This window comes from Ailuropoda melanoleuca, chromosome 11, assembly GCF_002007445.2.
Source record: "Ailuropoda melanoleuca isolate Jingjing chromosome 11, ASM200744v2, whole genome shotgun sequence".
NCBI lineage: Eukaryota > Metazoa > Chordata > Mammalia > Carnivora > Ursidae > Ailuropoda > Ailuropoda melanoleuca.
This window is the reverse complement of record NC_048228.1, coordinates 13,836,933-13,851,164: the sequence shown is the minus strand read 5'-3', so window position 1 is coordinate 13,851,164 and position 14,232 is coordinate 13,836,933. Positions and strand designations below refer to the sequence as shown.

The following is a 14,232-nucleotide window of genomic DNA, read 5'->3' as shown; positions in this document are numbered from 1 at the left end:
TAGAGTAGGGATTTTAAACCCTGGCTACACTTCAGAATTATCTGGAGAGCTTTAAAAAAAATATATCAGTGCGTACACTCTGTTCTTAGAGTTTCAGATTTAAGTGGTAATATTTTAGAAGTTCCTCAGTTGATTGTGATGTGTAGCCAGAGTTGAGAACATTTAACTGAAACATGCAATTTGATTGATAATTTATTAACTATTTTTTTTTCAAATAAGTGTGAATGAGGAGGGAATTCACTGCAAACAGAATCCAAACTTCTAGTTAGGTGAAATATGAGCCCAAACATTTCATTTGCTTGTTATAACTTCACAGTGAAATTTACTTGGAATTAACTACAATTTTCATGTTTTCAAAACTTCATTTTGAATCCCCCCAAAAATCAGCTAATAACACACTGAATAACCATTTAGGACACGAGCATTATTCAGACACTTCTAATATAATATGAAATAAATTGATACCAGCCACAACCACATCTATGTATCTTGGGATAAAATAAAGTCTTGGGATGGTGACAGGGGGTGAAGTAAGGAAATGTGCGAAATCTATTTCTAAGTCAGAGTAAAGTCTCTATCAAGATTCAGCCCTATCTAAAGTCTAAAAAAAAAAAGAAAAAACAAGCAGAACATTTAAGCACTTTGTAGTTAACTTGTCACTATAGTATTATTTCACAAGTATGCAAAGTAAAACTTTTTTTTCAAAAAGAAAATGTTTCCAAATGACCTTAATAAAATGGAAAATTGGCTTACCTCTTCCCTGTGATTCTTAATTGGCATACAAAGAATACTCTGTGTCTTGTAGCCTGTAATTTGGTCAACTTCTGCATTGAACCGAGGATCCTAGAAAGGAAAAAGAAATTCAATTTAATGACTGACCTGTTCAAAGATTGATTTGATTTTTCCGATTTATAAGATTAGAAAAATCTAACCTTCGACTTACCTTATTGCTCTGAATGACAATTTTATCATTGGAAAGACATCAAATCATGTAAGTACATATCATCTTTGACAAAGATAAATTTATGTCTTTTAGTAGCTAGTGTTCATGAGAAACAAAAAAATACAGACTCAAACAAATGTTCAGAAATAAAGGAAATTCATAATATTAATAACCAACTTAGGCAGCATTCCTTAGACTCACAGAAAAGTGGCAACTCTCTACCTCTGTAACACAATTCGCCTCTTCCCATCGCACTATCGGATTCTTCTGTGCCATCCAAAGGAAAGCATCTCTACTCTGAAACTTTTCCTTATAAAACCTACCCACTCCAAAACAACCTATTACTGACTTTACTTCCCTCGTATGGTTGTTTATATATTACCTCAGTATTCTGTTCTTCTATCCCAGGTGTTCCTAAGAATTTTAAATATTTTCGTGTGTATGCGGGCATAAAAAAGCTGCATGGCCTCAATCAGACTGTAAACAACTCCTTAATCTTTGTGTTTCTTTTCCCTTTTACAAAGGACATCATGCACATCCAATAATCACAAAGGACTTCTAAGAGCTGTAAAGGTTCTAAATGTGGGTTAAAGAAAGAACGGTAGAGGCTATCTTCCCTTGAACTTTAGATTGGGAAGATTAAAGTTAGGTTGCAAACTCTAGGAGGGGCTTTTTTTGGTCCCTCACTGTATTCCCGATACTAGCACAAGAACTCAAAAGCATTTGTTAAATAAATGAAGAAATTCATTAACAAATGATATCACAGTTAAATGTGATCATTTTTAACTTATTATAGTTTAAAACAAACACTGTAGGTAAGAAGGAAAACATACTAGAGGAAACGGCGAGATACTACTATATGAGATAAGATGAGAATGGAAACAAACATACCAGAACATAAACATTTGAAGGAGTGTTGGTCCCCTCAAAGCAAAAGCCTTGGGAAGTTACACGCTCAACCTAATAATAGCAACACTGTTTTAAAAACTCTGGTTTTGGAATTCCCTTCAGAGAATATGGAATAGCCACGCTGGAAAACCCTCATCTTTGAAGGTCATTTATTTATTTTTTTAATTAGTCCAAAGTCACGCAAAGCCAAAGCTGTGAATGAAGTCAATGATTCCAGTAGATTCCATCAACTGGGTTCAGAAATGAGGCCAATTTTCCCAGGAGAGCCAAACTTAGCATTAAAGACAACTTCAAAAGAAAAGTTATAAAATGGTGGAAAATCAGTATAAATATTTTATATTATAAATAAATACTACTGCAGTTTTGCTTTTTTTTTTTTTTGCAAACATGCTCAAAATTATATTGAGACACAGAGAAAATGCTGGCTGAATATATTTTTAAAAATTGTTCTTAAATAACATACTAAAAAGGAAGATAGACACTGAATATTGATGAATTAAAGAAGTAAACAATTAATAACTCATATAGTGAAGAATTCTACAAGCTAAAAATCAAAATATGAATAAAAATCCACTCTCAGAAATTATTTTGTTAATGAATATTTGAATTACAAGACCAATTTATAAAGAAGAGGACTTAACTATCTAATTAAAGCAATAGAGTTTAACAGACTGAAATTAATAGGGCTTGCACAGCTTTGGGGGGCATACTAGGAATTTAAAATCAACAGCAGCCCTGGATTCCATTTCATTGAAGGAGGTGGGTGTAATGTATGCTTCAAAATCACTGTAGGTGAATTCTGGCATCTCAAAGACTTTTCCTAACAATGCACTCAGTGCAAAGGCAATATACATAAAGAACTTTTAGCCATTTTAAGTCCAGGAAACACCAAAGAAAAAAAGGAGCAGTACTATTACTGTGATTATTCCTTTCACTGTTTATGAGAACATGACAGTGTTAAAACAAACAAAAACAAAAACAAAAAAACAAAAAAAAACATAAGCCTTGGATATCCGCTTGCTAAAATAAAGCAATTGGTACCACACTTGCCCTCCTACTGAAAACTATAAGACTAGACCAAATATATGAGACAACTAAACCACAGACCATGAAAAAGGAAAATACACAGGACAACCACTCTGGCTTTCTTCCTAGGGGCATTTTCCTGCTGGCAAGAAGGCAGGCAATTGCCAAGTATAGCAATGGTTCCAAATGGTTCCAAATGGAACTGAAAGGAATTCAGGGCTTCTCAGGTGGCTAAAATCTGCAAGGCAAAGTACCTAATAAGAGAGCTATGTCGGGGGATTAGGGGAAGAGATAAAAGGAGTGGCAGAAGACTGAATGGCTGTTCACTTCAAACATGTATGGGGCAAGACTGTAAGAGAACCAGCTAAAAATTGTGTGTTGAAGGCTGAAAGCAGAATGGTGAGACCAATTAGGGAAAGGTTTGTAGACACTGGAGTTCCAGCTCAGCCATTCCACGTCAGGCATTCAGTTGAGACACAGAAAAGCCAATCCTTAGGCGTAAGGACCATTCCCTAGATTTGAGGGGGGCATTCCCTAAGGCCAAATTCAAAATTCACCTGAACAATAACACCATGCCTGACCAAAAAGAGCTTTCAGTAATTGAGCATCCTGGAAGAAAAAATGTCAGCCCTATTTTAAAGAAAGACTGTATAAATCCAAATGCCCTGCAAGAAAACATGTACAATGTCCCATATACAATCAAAACTCACAACATATGTGAAGAAAACAGGAAATTGCAACCCACAGTGAGGAGAAAAAGTAGTCAATAGAAAATGACCCCAAGATGATTCAGATGTTGGAATTAACAGGCAGGTACTTTAAAGCAGCTATTATAAAGGTACTTAAGGATTTAAAAGAAAATGAGGGTAATAATGAACAGATGGGAAACCGTAAAGGACAAAAATTTTTTTTAAAAACCCAAATTGAAACTCTAGGGCTGAAAAGTACAATGTCTAAAATGAGAAGTTCATTGATGGATTTAACAGCACATTAGAAACAACAGAAGAAAAGGTCAGTGAACCCGAAGACAGGTCAACAGAAAATATTTAATCGGAAAGACTGAGAGGGGAAAAATAACCCTGTAAAAAGTTAGCAAAGTCTTGGTGTTTTCTGGGACAATATCAAGTGGTTTAACATATATATAATTAGAGTGCCAAAGAGAAGAAAGAGAATAGAGTGGAAAAATAAAGACAGAGACCAAAATTTCCTTGAAGTTAGTGAAAACCTTGAACTTACCCATATAGTATGAAAATGATAGATAGCAAGAAACTTATAAGAGGAAAATACAAAGGATAGTGGACTTCTTATGCAAAAAAGGAAGATCAAAAAATGTAGGAAAACTCTTTTAAAATGTTGAAAGAAAACTACCATTAACTGAGAATTGTCTATCCAGTGAAAATATCTTTCAAGAATACAGGCAAATAAAGGCATTTTCAGATAAACTAAAACTGAATTTGTCACCACCAGGTCTACACTACAAGAAGTGCTAATGGAAATTGTTCAGCCTGAAGGGAAAGCTAACAGAATGTGCACAAAGGGTTCAAGAGCTTGGAACTTGGCTTGAACATATGCACAAATATGTAAAGAATAAGGAAGCCTGGTTCTTCATTTTTGGAGAAGGAACAACCCAATAGAAAAAGAAGGAAGAAAAACAAAATGCGCTTTGAGGTGTTAGATTGAAACTGGAGGTATCAGTAAGAATTCATTGTTATTAATATAGGAAGTAGATAAAAAATAAATAAAATATAGGCATGTGTGTATTTATATATTTTATTCCTAGCTCTGTCTACTGACATACTGATAGCAAACACATACCAGAAGCAATAAATACATCTAGGGCTCACATCTTAGTTTCTATCTTGGTTACCATTCCCTCCAATGAAAGGAACCTGAGTTCCTTGGGAAAAAGAATGATTCTAGGGCTAGGAGGGGGAAAGTATAAGATGGGCATGGAACATATTGTTAAGCCAATTAGAACTTTCAGACCACAAGGAAGTGAGAAAGCCCAGAGTGACAATGACATATGAAAAAGACACAGGAACTTAGCCAATCTTATATAATTTGAGAATCTGAATAAATAAAGATAATAACAGATCATAACTCATTACACAAAATAAAAATCCATGAGTCCACAGTGATATAAATGAATGAATGAATGAATCCATCAATCAAGAAGGTAAACTCTTCTTCCATGAGAATGCCAACTAAAAAATATAGACAGTATGATGGAATTAGAAAATCAGTGGACACTTAAACTGGTAAATGTAGGTTCATGAAGAACAGAATATTTACACAATATCGAAGTATCTCACCATAAGATATTTATTGATTACAATAGGAAAATTGCAACTTCATAGTGGAGAAACCTAGTGGACACTACTAACCAAGTTTTCAGAATTAACATCAGCATCAACTTCACATGCTTCCTGATAACACATGCTGAGAATAGCGGTTAAGCGTCTGCCTTCGGCTCAGGGTGTGATCCCGGCGTTGTGGGATCGAGCCCACATCAGGCTCCTCTGCTATGAGCCTGCTTCTTCCTCTCCCACTCCCCCTGCTTGTGTTCCCTCTCTTGCTGGCTGTCTCTATCTCTGTCAAATAAATAAATAAAATCTATAAAAAAAACCCAAAACATATGCTGAGAATATTATGGGTATTTAATAAAATATGTATTTAGTCTTTCCCAGGTTCCTGGCACAGAACTCCTAAAACCCTTGTAATTCCATGAGAAACAGGAAAGTCTTTTGATAGTCATAGCAAGCCCCTTTCAACCATACTCGACTTCATGCTAATGAGATGAGTAATAGGGGAGTGGGCCCCAGACAGCTTCCAAATGGGGACTGACTACCAGAAAAACCAAACAACTTAATAGAGAGTTAGAACTTTGAGCCCTACCCCTGACCTCTAGAGAATGAAGAGGGGGGTGGAGATTGAAATTAATCATTAATGGCCAATAGATATAATCAATCATGCCTACATAATGAAACCTTGATTAAAAAGAAACTCAGAACAATGACATTTGGAGGAGTGTCTGGGTTGGTGAAGATATCTAAGTCTAGGATGGTGGTGCACTCCCTGGAAAGGGCATGGAATTTCTGTCTCCCCCACCTCCCATTCTTTGCCCTAATGCATCTCTTCCATTTAGCTGTTCCTAAATTATATCCATTATAATAAAACTGTAATTGTAAATATAGTGCTTCCTTAGGTGCCTGGGTGGCTCAGTCAGTTAAGTGTCTGCTTTCAGCTCAGGTCATGATCCCAGGGTGTTGGGATCAGGACCTGCAATGGGCTCCTTGCTCAGCAGGGAATCTGTTTCTCCTTCTGTCCCTCCCCCACCCCCCTGCTTGTGCTCATGCAGGCATGTGCTCTCTCTTGCAAAAATAAATAAATTTTAAAAATTGAGATAATAAATATATAGTGCTTCCTTGAGTTCTGTGAGTCATTCCAGCAAATTATTGAACCTGTGGAGATAAACGTGAGTAGCCTGGGGACCGTGTTTGTGGCTGGTATCTGAACTGGGAACTGGGGATAATCTAGCGGGACTGAGTCTTTAGATTGTGAAGTCTGTGCTAACTGGTAACAGGATAGTGTCAGAAGGTAGTTACTAGATGCTACTAATAGTTAGCATCAGAATTGAACTGGATTGTAGGACACCCAGCTGGCATAGAAGAAGTAAAGAACCTTCAGTTGTTTGGAAAACCAGACAAGGTCTCAACATTGACATCTGTGGTACTTCTGCCCAAAGTACCTAACTTGAATCTCCTCAAAAAGCCATTCTACAAAACGACTAGCCTGTACTCAAAAAATATGTAAAGAAAGATAAAGAACACTAAGAAACTATTCCAAATTTAAAGTAGGCTAAAGAGACATGACAAGCTTATGCATTATGTAATTCAGGATTAGATCTTGATCAGAGGAAAAAAATAACCATAAGGAACATTAATGGGACAAAAGACTAAATTTGACTATGGACTATTAGGTAATAGCATTGTATAATGACATTTCCTGATTTTGAAAAATGTATTAAAATTGTATAAAAGAATATTGTTAGAAAATATTCACTGACATATTTAGTAAAAACCAACTTATTAAGTGGTTCAGAAAAACAGTATGCATATGGACACCTGCGTGGCTCAGTCAGTTGAGTGACGGACTCAAGATTTTGGCTCAGGTCATGAACTCAGGGTCTTGAGATTGAGCCCCTCATCAGGCTCCACACTCAGCATGGAGTCTGCTTGAGATTCTCTCTCCCCCTCTGCCTCTGTCCCTTCCCCTGCTCCTTCTCTATCTCTCTCTAAAATAAATAAACTCTTTAAAAAAAAAAAAAAGGAAAAATAGCATTCACATATTACTGACATGCATTGCATATAGAAAAAGAAAATGATAAAGCAAATGGGGCAAAACATAAATAACTAGAGATTCTGGGTAAAGTATATATGGAAGTTTTTTATACCACTCTTAAAACTTTTCCTTAAGTTTAAAATTATATAAAAATAAAAATAACAGAAAACAACATAGTAGTCTTGCCAATTTATAGGCTAGTTTTCTTCCACAGAGTAGCACTTTTAAGACAATCCCTAAAGATTTTTAGACCACTGAACAAAGATAGATATAGCAATTCCCAAACTGTGTTCCATGGGGCACAATTAGATCATGACAGATTAGTAGGTTTATCAAGATTAAAACAATTGCTAGTGTTACTTTTTTCTCCTAAAATTCATTTTGGAATTCATTTTATTCATAGGAAATTCATCTGAGAGAGCTCATATTTCTTTAGAAACACATCTTGACAAACTGAGACGTGCAAAATGAGAGATGATAGAGACTGAGTTATCTAGATAAGGAATACAAAAGGAGGAACGACGTCATCAGGGCAGGAAGAATAGTAGCTACATGGTGAAGGCCGCATGAATGGCAATGAGACCCTTCCCTAAAGGCCTACAAGTCTCTCCCTTGAAATCATGGTATACATGGAGTGGCTGTCCTATGGAAACAGAACAGAAGCCTAAGTTTTGCATTCCAGTTGACTTGGGAGAAAGGGGAGTGTTTTGACAATATAAATCCTTTCACAGGACATCTTGGGGAATCCTAAGGCTCCGTAGGACATGAAACTAGGTGTTCAAGGCAATCCGTGATAGTCAATCTTAAGTGTAACTTGACTAAGCTAAGGAATCCCCAAATAGCTGGTAAAACATTATTTCTGGGTATGTGTCTAAGGATGTCTCCAAAGAGATTACCATTTGATTCAATAAACTGAGCAAAGATCTTCACCAATGCAGGTTGGCATCATCCAAATCACTGAGGGCCTGAACAGAACAAAAAGGCAAAGGAGGGACAAATTCACTCCCTCTGCTAAAGCTGAAATATCCACCTTCTTCTGCTCACCTGCCCTCCATTGAAGTTCCTGGTTCTCAGGCTTTTGGACTCAAACCCACATCAAACTTACACCATTGGCTGCCCAATTCTCAGACCTTCAAACTCTGAATTACACCACTAGCTTTCCTGGTTGTCCGGCTTGCAGGCAGCAGGCAGACTGTAGAACTTCTATGGCTCCATAATCGTGTGAGTTAATTTCTGTAATAATCCTCTTCATATATATATATATATTTACATATTATATATATTATACATATATATACACACACACATATATTTCTCTGAAGACCCCTAATACACAATCCATTCTAGATACTGGATAGTATCTAGTTTTCATATATAAGGAGAACACCAAACACATTTATACAGTTCTGATTATTATGTGTTAATATCTTATCATCAATAAATGCTGTGCCACATTCAAGAAAGTTACATGAATGATGGGCTGATGCAGGAAGAGATGCTGTGTGATTGAACATCTATATATAGGCAGCAAACACCCTCTCACTGGTATTTGTGGTCTGATTGAGAATCCCTGGTTTAACTTGTGGATCTTGTTTTATATTTTAAATATACGAATGTGCTATCTCATTAGTAATAAAATAACTGAATTCTCAGATTTATATCATTTATTCACAAAGTTTAAAAAATGAATCAAATGTTGACCACTTCTTACAACTGACTTATCTATGAGGCTATTTTTTCTATTTTTAGCTTCAAACCGAGCATGATTATATTTCATGGCCACCTCGTGGTTTTCCATTGCTACGTTGCAACTGTTCAAGGGTTCTGTGGTCAAACAGGCTTTAAGAAATACTGCCATAAGGTGTCGTTTTTACAGATGCATGTTTAAAGAGGTAGGACTCAGAGAGCAGAATGCATGTTCCTATTCTGACTCCTTCCACAAAAAGCTATGAGACACGATTTTGATTCTTCGAATTATGGCTGGGGCCGAATAATGAATTATACATTAGCCAACGGCCTTCCACCATCAACACCAATGAAAACTGTATGTCACAGATCAACTCCACACCTTCAGAGTGAAATTCCTGGGACACGAATAACTTCTGCTAAGGCCACTGTAAACACAGATCGAGGGCACCAAGGGTGAAGTAGCAAGGTGCAGAATCCACAGCGAGGAGGTCTCACCCTGGAAGCACTGCAAATCCAGGCCAGGGACCTCTTCTAGACAGCAGTACAAGAATTAGCTCATTACCAACTCTGAACCAAAAATTACGCTGTCGAAACTTTGAAAATGGTAAGCATATTAAACAAAAATGCATGTAAGTGAAGAAATTCTCAGGGCTGCAGAAACTCAGAACCACACAGACAAATGAAGGCTTTCTCAGCAAAGCTGAAGCATATTTATGGTCCTACTGTACTTGGGACTATAGTGCCATTGAAAAGCGGAAACCCAGCTGTCACCTAAGACAGGAAGGGAATTCTGCAAATTTGGCAGCAATCCTTCAGCTGTGTCCTTAATACCCCTCTTGTAGTCCGCTACGGTGTGACGTTACTACAGAGCTCACAGGCGTCACGGAGATAGCTCCAAGAAGAATCAAAGTGGAATAAACCGCTTGTGTAGAGTGCATTCTGAAAAGCGTCTCATGATTTCACCTACCTGAACTATCATATTGCAGTATTCCTCTCTAGTGACCATATTTATTCACCCAGCTTCAAACCCTCAGTCATCCTCAACTCCTCCTTCCCCCTCACTTCCATCGCCTGTAAGCTGCCACCCCTGGCAGACTCCCCTCCTTCACTGGAAATCCAGTCCCTTCTTTTGCTCGTTACGGCCAGTGCCCTGGTTCAGTCCTCACTTGCTCACACTATTAATAATCTATCCTCCAGTGTCTAGTATTTTCATTTTATGACCACTGTACAATTCATCCTGCTAAATCAGTCTAAATCATACCAGTCCCCCCTTCAAACCATCTCAATCATTCCTCACGGCTCTGGACCGCATACACAGCCCTCAGCCTGGCATTCAAGACTCCAGTAACCTCCAGGCTCTGCCCTCATAGCTCCTCAATGTCTACACTGGCTGTTGTCCACACATGTCCATACAAGCACCACATGGAGTACCGGCCCTGTTGCTTCTTTCAACTTCTCTTTACATCTGGACCTCACCATGCACACAAACCAATCTATGCAAATCTTACCTACTTTCCAGGGTCCATAGCAAGCATTGCTTCCTCAAAGAAACATTTCTCCGCTCCCAAGTAATGTCATCTCCTGCTTCCCTGAACCTAAAACATTTTCCTTGGCATTTATTATGATCTGCTTCCTATGCTACTTATCTATCCTATCTACTATATAATTTTTATTCAATCAATATTTATTAAGACTTGACTGGGGTGCCTGGGTGGCTCAGTTGTTAAGCGTCTAACTTTGGCTCAGGTCATGAACCCGGGGTCCTGGGATTGAGCCCAGCATTGGGCTCTCTGCTCAGTGGGAAATCTGCTTCTCCCTCCCCCACTCCCCTTGCTTGTATTCCCTCTCTCTCTCTGTCTCCCTCTCTCAAATAAATAAATAAAATCTTAAAAAAAAAAATGAGAGACTTGACTATGTGCCAGGCATTGTATCAGGAATACAGGGGTGAATAAAACAGCAATGACCACTCAACTTACACAGAGGAGTTGCAAGCTGGGATTACCACGGAACATTTAAGAGTGTACCACATAGCAGGTAGCTAGAACAAGTGTTCTATCAAGGTGCTAGAAAATAACCTGATAAACAAAGTGTCATTCGGTTAAGATGCCTTGTTTAAAAACCAAAATTCTATTAATAAAAAAGATCATTTTAAATGGCAAATCTGAAGAATCATACGGTGTAATCTTTAAGTCCATAATTAAAGACCTACATATAATTATAGCAAATCTTTCCGCTGAAATATTTTATAGCAACAATTCCCATTTTTGAAGACATAAATTTATTTAACAAAACAAATGAAAGAAAGGATGAAAAGAAAAAAAATAAGATTTTTGTGTCAATGGGACTTCAAATAAATGAATATAATTAATTTGAATGAATAAACAAATGAATTTGGAAAAAGACTACTGCTTTGGTTTTTTGACAGTTTTTGGACCTAGCATTTTAGAATCTCAGTAAAATCCTTGTTAGTATCTGTGATAACAGATAAGGATATGTATAGTCAGCGGGTAAAAGGAGAAGAAAATACAACTGTGAGATGAGCTATGTTAAATTACCATGAAAGAGGAAAAACAACAAGATTTCTCTATCACCCATATTCTTGACTCAAGCACTAGTAAAGAAACTCATTTAAAAGATGGGAAAGTTCTGGGGCGCCTGGGTGGTTCAGTTGGTTAAGGGTCCGACTCTTGGTTTGGGCTCAGGTCATGATCTCAGGGTCATGAGATTGAGCCCTAAGTGGAGCTCCGTGCTCAGCACAGAGTCGGCTTGAGACTCTTATGCTCCCCTGCCCCGTCTTCTTCCCCCTGCTCATGCTCACTCTCTCTCAAAAAAGTAAATAATATCTTTTTAAAAATAAATTCAAAAAAGATGGGAAAGTTCTGACCATAACATACCAGTTTTAAGTAAGTATGCAAATTACTACACCTCAGTGATCCTGTTCGCCCCCCAACCATTCACAGCAGGTGTCCAATGTTCCACCCTTGTTCCACACCCTCTCCTCACCCCGCTCCCCCCTCTCAATGATCCCCTATTTACCTCATAAGCATCTTTGATGTTCAAGGGCTCACCAAGTGCTGCCACATGCCCCACAATGCCTTTGTTCCATTCTAAGCGGATACAGTTATTTGAAGCTTCCTCCAGTGTTGAACCTTCTGCAACATCAAACAGGCGGCTGATAAGAAACTTATCATTGGAGCTGTCCTCACAGACCAGAAACAGCGAATAGCGATCGGCAGAGATAAGTCCATGAATATGCAAGAAAATTTTGTGACATAAGGCTGTGACATCCAAATGACTAGAAATATCTTTCACTAATTCCAAGAGTCTCGAGCACTGGTCCCCTTCATCATTATCAAACCTTCGGGGGGTTAGAGGCATCTGTTCCTTCTTTTCTGAGTCAGCGAGGAAGCTCACAGTGCCCTCAGAATCCTTGACAACAATGGGTCTAAGAGGCCGGTCAAATTCGGAGGCAGAGATTTTCCTGGTTGGTGTTCCAGGCGCACTGCTATCTGCCCGGGGACTCTGCTGCGAGGGGCAAGAGCAAGATTCTGTGTGGCCTCTGATGCCTTCCTTGCACACAGGGATGGTGTGGACTCTCTCAGCGAACCAGGCATTGACCATTTCTCTGCAGAACAGAATGCAGACATATTAAACATTTAAGAAAGAAAGGTGGTATCCCTAAGAGCTGCTAAAAATTCTCTCACGGCAAACTGATTAGATAATAATTCAGTTTTTTTTAGAAAATAAAAACACGGTGGTTTATTTAAGACAGTTTTATTTTGAAAAACTGTAAAGAACAATTGCTTCAATGAACATTTTAATAAATAGATTTTCAGGTATCTGATTTACAATGCATAAAGCATCAAGTCTGCTTCTCTCAAAAGCAGTCTGCATTAGCGTAAAAGACACTGAATTTGACAACAGTCTTAGGAAAACACAAATATAAAAATTAACTCGCTCTCTAAAACATACAACTTGTTCTGAAGTTAAATATTTGAAAATTTAAAACAAATATTTATCTAAATTTGGCTAGCTAATAATATGCTTAATTTTAGATAATTTTACCTATATTGTCATGTACAGATTAGATTTAGAAGGGGGAAAATATAAACAATTTGATCTGGTATGTAGAAAGATTATAGACTTCTGTAAATATTATCCTAATAATGCTTGTTCAATAATAGTAAAAATTATCTCTTCTTCTAGATTATCTACTTCTGGTATAAAGGAAGAAAATCAAAATGCAAGCAGTACCTAATTTTAAAAATGTAGTCCAAGAAAATTTAAATTATTTGTTTCTAATGTACCTCTCTGTTAAAGAAATCCACTTGAGCTCAAGGCTTCATGGTGGGAGATTTTTTTAAAACAAAAATCAGATCATACACATCAAAATGATTGTTCAATTCCAACGATTACCCCTGGAAAAAATTGTAATCTTATACCAATTAATAGTGTCATTACTTTAGACATTTTTGGAGCTCTTCTTTTGAAACTAACTTTTAAGAAAATTCATAAGGTAAATAAGCATATTAGTTTCTCTAAAAGTTAGATCTTGTTTTTCACTTAGCCCTCCTCTCAAAACTAACAAACAAAACCAAAACCAAAACCAAAACCAAAAAAAAAAAAAAACCCCACAAAAACACAAAAAAAACCCTAGAGTAATAACAGCTACTTTAATATCTCTTATGCATAAGATCTGACTTTCCCCAAAACTCAAATTCACCTTCAAAAGACAAAAACTTGTTATCACTGACGATATTTAAAAGAATCTGCCCATAATAAAAGCAATGCAATCCCCACTCTACAATGGCATATTGATTATTTTCCTAAAAGGCTAGGACAAAAAAAGTCTCACACTGCACTATTTTGTAAAGTGTTGGTATACAGACACTCTTCAATTTTTTTGGCTATAGTAAATATTGTTACCACCTCGTTGGAGGTAAACAGGCAACAACTAACAAATTTTAAAATGCATTTATCCTTCCTTCCAGAGATTTTACACATGTGGCAAAGAAAGTGCCAGCATATTTACTGTAGCAGTATTTGTTATAGCAAAAACAACAAGCTCCCTGTACCACCACTGGAAGGCTGGTTAAATACATAATGATACATTTATACAATCGAAAAATGGTTCGGCACCTGGGTGGCAGAGCGGTTAAGCGTCTGCCTTCAGCTCAGGGCGTGATCCCGGCATTGTGGGATCGAGCCCCACATCAGGCTCCTCTGCTAGGAGCCTGCTTCTTCCTCTCCCACTCCCCCTGCTTGTGTTCCCTCTCTCGCTGGCTGTCTCTATCTCTGTCAAATAAATAAATAAAATCTTTAAA

General features: G+C 37.4%; 1 protein-coding gene across 5 annotated transcripts in view; it reads right to left on the bottom strand.

Moving 5' to 3' along the window:
* Positions 1-14,232, bottom strand: part of PDE5A (phosphodiesterase 5A) — a 136,443-nt gene that overhangs the window by 103,072 nt on the left and 19,139 nt on the right. For all 5 annotated transcript variants that reach the window (XM_019808688.2, XM_019808690.2, XM_034671297.1 and 2 more), the window contains 2 exons: positions 11,945-12,533; positions 754-843 (listed from right to left, as the gene is read on the bottom strand). In XM_019808688.2, the coding sequence (XP_019664247.1) occupies positions 754-843; positions 11,945-12,533 (679 nt within the window). The remainder of the gene's footprint in view (positions 1-753; positions 844-11,944; positions 12,534-14,232) is intronic.